The 3,422-nt window shown below is 37.9% G+C and overlaps 1 protein-coding gene across 1 annotated transcript in view; it reads right to left on the bottom strand.

Moving 5' to 3' along the window:
- Positions 1-772: 772 nt before the first annotated feature.
- Positions 773-3,422, bottom strand: part of ifnlr1 (interferon lambda receptor 1) — an 8,705-nt gene continuing 6,055 nt past the window's right edge. Inside the window, exon 7 of the mRNA XM_005736072.2 lies at positions 773-3,302. Coding sequence (XP_005736129.1) covers positions 2,388-3,302 — 915 coding nt within the window. The 3' untranslated portion in view covers positions 773-2,387. The remainder of the gene's footprint in view (positions 3,303-3,422) is intronic.

Raw genomic sequence — 3,422 nt, 5'->3', positions numbered from 1 at the left:
ATCTGTTATTCTGATTAGATATTTAAGGCTTGTTTTGAGTGAAGCATTGCATATCACTTACTTTTTTCTTTGTTTCCTGCTTATAGGTCAGCTTTTCATTGGAAAATATCTTATTAGCATATCTGGTAACAGTTGTATAACTAAGCTAACAATGGGCATTAAATCTGAGGTGCGCACAAAAGCTTATACTGTATCATGTCTTGAAGTTAGCTACACTTTTCCCCTTTTCAGTTTGAACAGTGAATGGAAGGATCATTTTCTCTCCTAGCTACTCAGAAAAAACCCAAACAAAACAATGGACTCTCATTTTAGGCTACAGATACAGTCGCCAACAATGCTGTGTATTTTTTGTATATAAGCTCAAATCACAATCAATTGGGTCAGCCCTTCTTAGATTCTTTAGGCTATAATTTAAACTACCCCCTCTGAGCGTGCCTTCTAACCATTTAACCATTTAATGACATTTCTATTCTCAGTGTGCAGTCTGTTGCTAAATCAGTGCCACTTGTGATTTTCAACATAACAACTGTTTTTTTTAAACTGTTAAGCACGAGACTTTTACAGCATGTTCACCCAGGCAGAAGTAGAAAAACAAAGCTACTTTATCATCATTAGTTGACTGAAAACATGCACTTAGCAACAGGCGGTTGAGTTGAACTTTGGATTCTTTGCACCGTCCACATCACCTCTTTATTACGTGACGAGGTCAATGTGTACGGCATGTTGCAAGAACTTTCAGTATGTTACAAAACAGATGCAAATTTATTTCGTTGGCATGGTTTTTTCACATAAGCACTGTCTAACCGATATTTTGGTTAGTGAATGCCCATTAATCAAAACATTTCTTAGACATTTCTTCAGAATATGTTCAGAGTTTTCCCAATCAAGCTTGCATACAGAACTGTGTCTCTGCTACACTCACACTGCAACAGTTTCTAAGGAAGTTCTCCAGTATATAGACATTTTAATAATTTCCAGTAATAACTCAAAACTGAAAATGACACTTTCACAAATTTTACTGTAGAACATGTTACTCAATGGTTGTTATTAAACTCTTATCTCTTAATGCTACTCAGACTTGCAAAGATGAACTTCCAACATAAACAGTAAGTGGAAATTTACAAAGTGTAAATAAAGAACACAGACAGATTATATATCATCTGTTATAAAACAGACGTCTAAAATGTGCTGTACAAAGTTCACATGTGACTCACATCACATGGTTTCAACACACCTGACATTATTACTTTATAGGTGTATTTAAAAGTCTGCACTGACGCTATTAAAAGCCTCAGTGTTATCTACATGGCGTGCGTGGAAACCAACGCCACCTTCTAATATATGTGATACCGTCTGTTTCCTTCTGCTGGAAGAACAGCAAACATTGAGTTCGTAAACATTGCGATGAAAAACACCATTTCTTTTTATATACATAAATGTAGCCATTTCATGAATTGTAAATCTGTTAACACTGAAACATGCTGATGAGAAAAGAAATTGAATATATTGTTGTCCTGCAGACATTCAGTCATTTTACTCCCATTTTAAACACCTCAATATGTGACAATAAGTGTCGGGCTCAGTCTGCTGCTGTGTTCAGCCACTATGCAATCGCATTTGTTTTCCCATCTAATCTTTAAGGCTGATCGCCCACATTGTAATTTAAAAATGACCAGACTGGATTTATGTATTTAGGGTTTGTAATAAGTTGCAACATGTTGTCAAAGAGATAACACACAAACACGCATGCTTGTGATGTGTCATTAGAGTTTTGGGAGTTATTAATAGTGTGCAACTTTTTCTTTTTGTTGCCCATTACATAAAATGTGAGATATGCTATGAATTCCCTAAGAAATTAGATGTGTGTTGACACCTATTCACTTCACTTTAGACATTACACAATGACATATTCAGAACAGATGTTATTAGTTTGGAAGGAGGTAAACTTTGGCTGTTTAACCTCATATAAAATGCAAATTATGTTGTTGTTTTTTGTTTTTTGTTTTTTTTTAAGTGGGTTTTTTGGCTAAAAAGTGACAGTGACAAAGAATTTGTAGAATTTATAAACAGCAAATGCACCCAGGCTTTTAAATGTAAACCCAGTTAGTTTCTACCAATATTTTGCAATTGTCAGATAATAAATAAAAATATACAAAAATATACGATACAAACAGGAAAATATGCCACGCATAGGAGTGAAATGTACTTAACAATTCAGAGGCAGTTCTCCATCTTGAACAACACAGTGTGTTGCTAACCCACCCATCTACTGGAGTTCTGCCTCCAAAGTACTGTCAGTCCTCCCGTCAAAAAACCAGAGAAATGTTCTCTATAGTTATTCAAGGACCGGGATGTGTGGGTGGGGGTTAGGGGTCAATCAAAGTCTATTATTCTTGAATTCTTATTGTCCAACTTCCCAGGAAAATTGGTCTTGATTTCTCTTCTTCTCCCTGGTCTTCAACTTCCTCATTGTCGTCGTCTTCCATTTTGGAGCCATTGCAGGTCCACATGTAGTTTGTCCTTTTGCAACTGTCTATAATAGAAGGTCCGCTACATAATTCAGGCATCCAGTTTTGCTTGTATCCTGATTCAAATGAGACATCACTCGATAGTGTAGTCTCACATTCCTTGTCAGAATCTGGAATAAGTGGTTGAGATGGAGAAAAACGGGTGGTGCAGTATGAGTGGGTCGGTGTCGTTGAAGAGCTATCGTCACATCCAGAATCGGACCACTCTGAGCTATTTAAGCTGAGCAAGGAAGCTAACGATGACTCATCCATAGAGGGTATGAGGTCTGATAGGAGAGGTTTTCTCTCTTTGTTTGACAGGCATGTTGCATCACTATTGCTGCTCTGTGACTGAAAATTGAGGAAAGGCAACATGAGTTTTCCATTGATATCCCGCACTGTGTGCAGCAGCAGCTTCCCATCTGGGTTGGTGTCACAAGAATCAGCATCCGGTAATGGTCTTTCACGTTCAGTGACAGCCTCCTGAATGTCATCATTCTCTTTAGGTAGAACAGCCACAGAACTGTAGATGTCAGAGGACTGGGCACTTGTGTCCTCAGAATTTGGAGTTCTGCGTGTTCCTGTGTCCACAGAGGAGCCAGTGTGGTCTTGCCAGGGAGGGAAAGGGATGTCCTGGGGGGAATAGCCTCCATTCCAAACTGAAGGCCCATTTTTATTCATCTGGATTTTGGCATAAACTATTTCATCCATGTGAGGGCATACCTCGACTTGAGAAATTATGAGAGTTCTATCTGGATCCTGCAGTATCTTAGGGGTTTCAGAAGTGGTTACCTCCTGTTTCCAAAACAATGAAGCGATATGGATCAGTCAAACACACACGATTTGAACAATTGATAAAAGTATTTTTAGGTCTACCAAGCTGTTTAGAAATCTGTAGTTAATGCTACATTTTTT

The sequence above is a fragment of the Pundamilia nyererei genome, unplaced genomic scaffold (assembly GCF_000239375.1).
Source record: "Pundamilia nyererei isolate P.nyererei 1_Seehausen unplaced genomic scaffold, PunNye1.0 scaffold00067, whole genome shotgun sequence".
Classification (NCBI taxonomy): domain Eukaryota; kingdom Metazoa; phylum Chordata; class Actinopteri; order Cichliformes; family Cichlidae; genus Pundamilia; species Pundamilia nyererei.
Note: the sequence above shows the minus strand (reverse complement) of the source record. Positions and strands in the feature narration are given on the sequence as shown.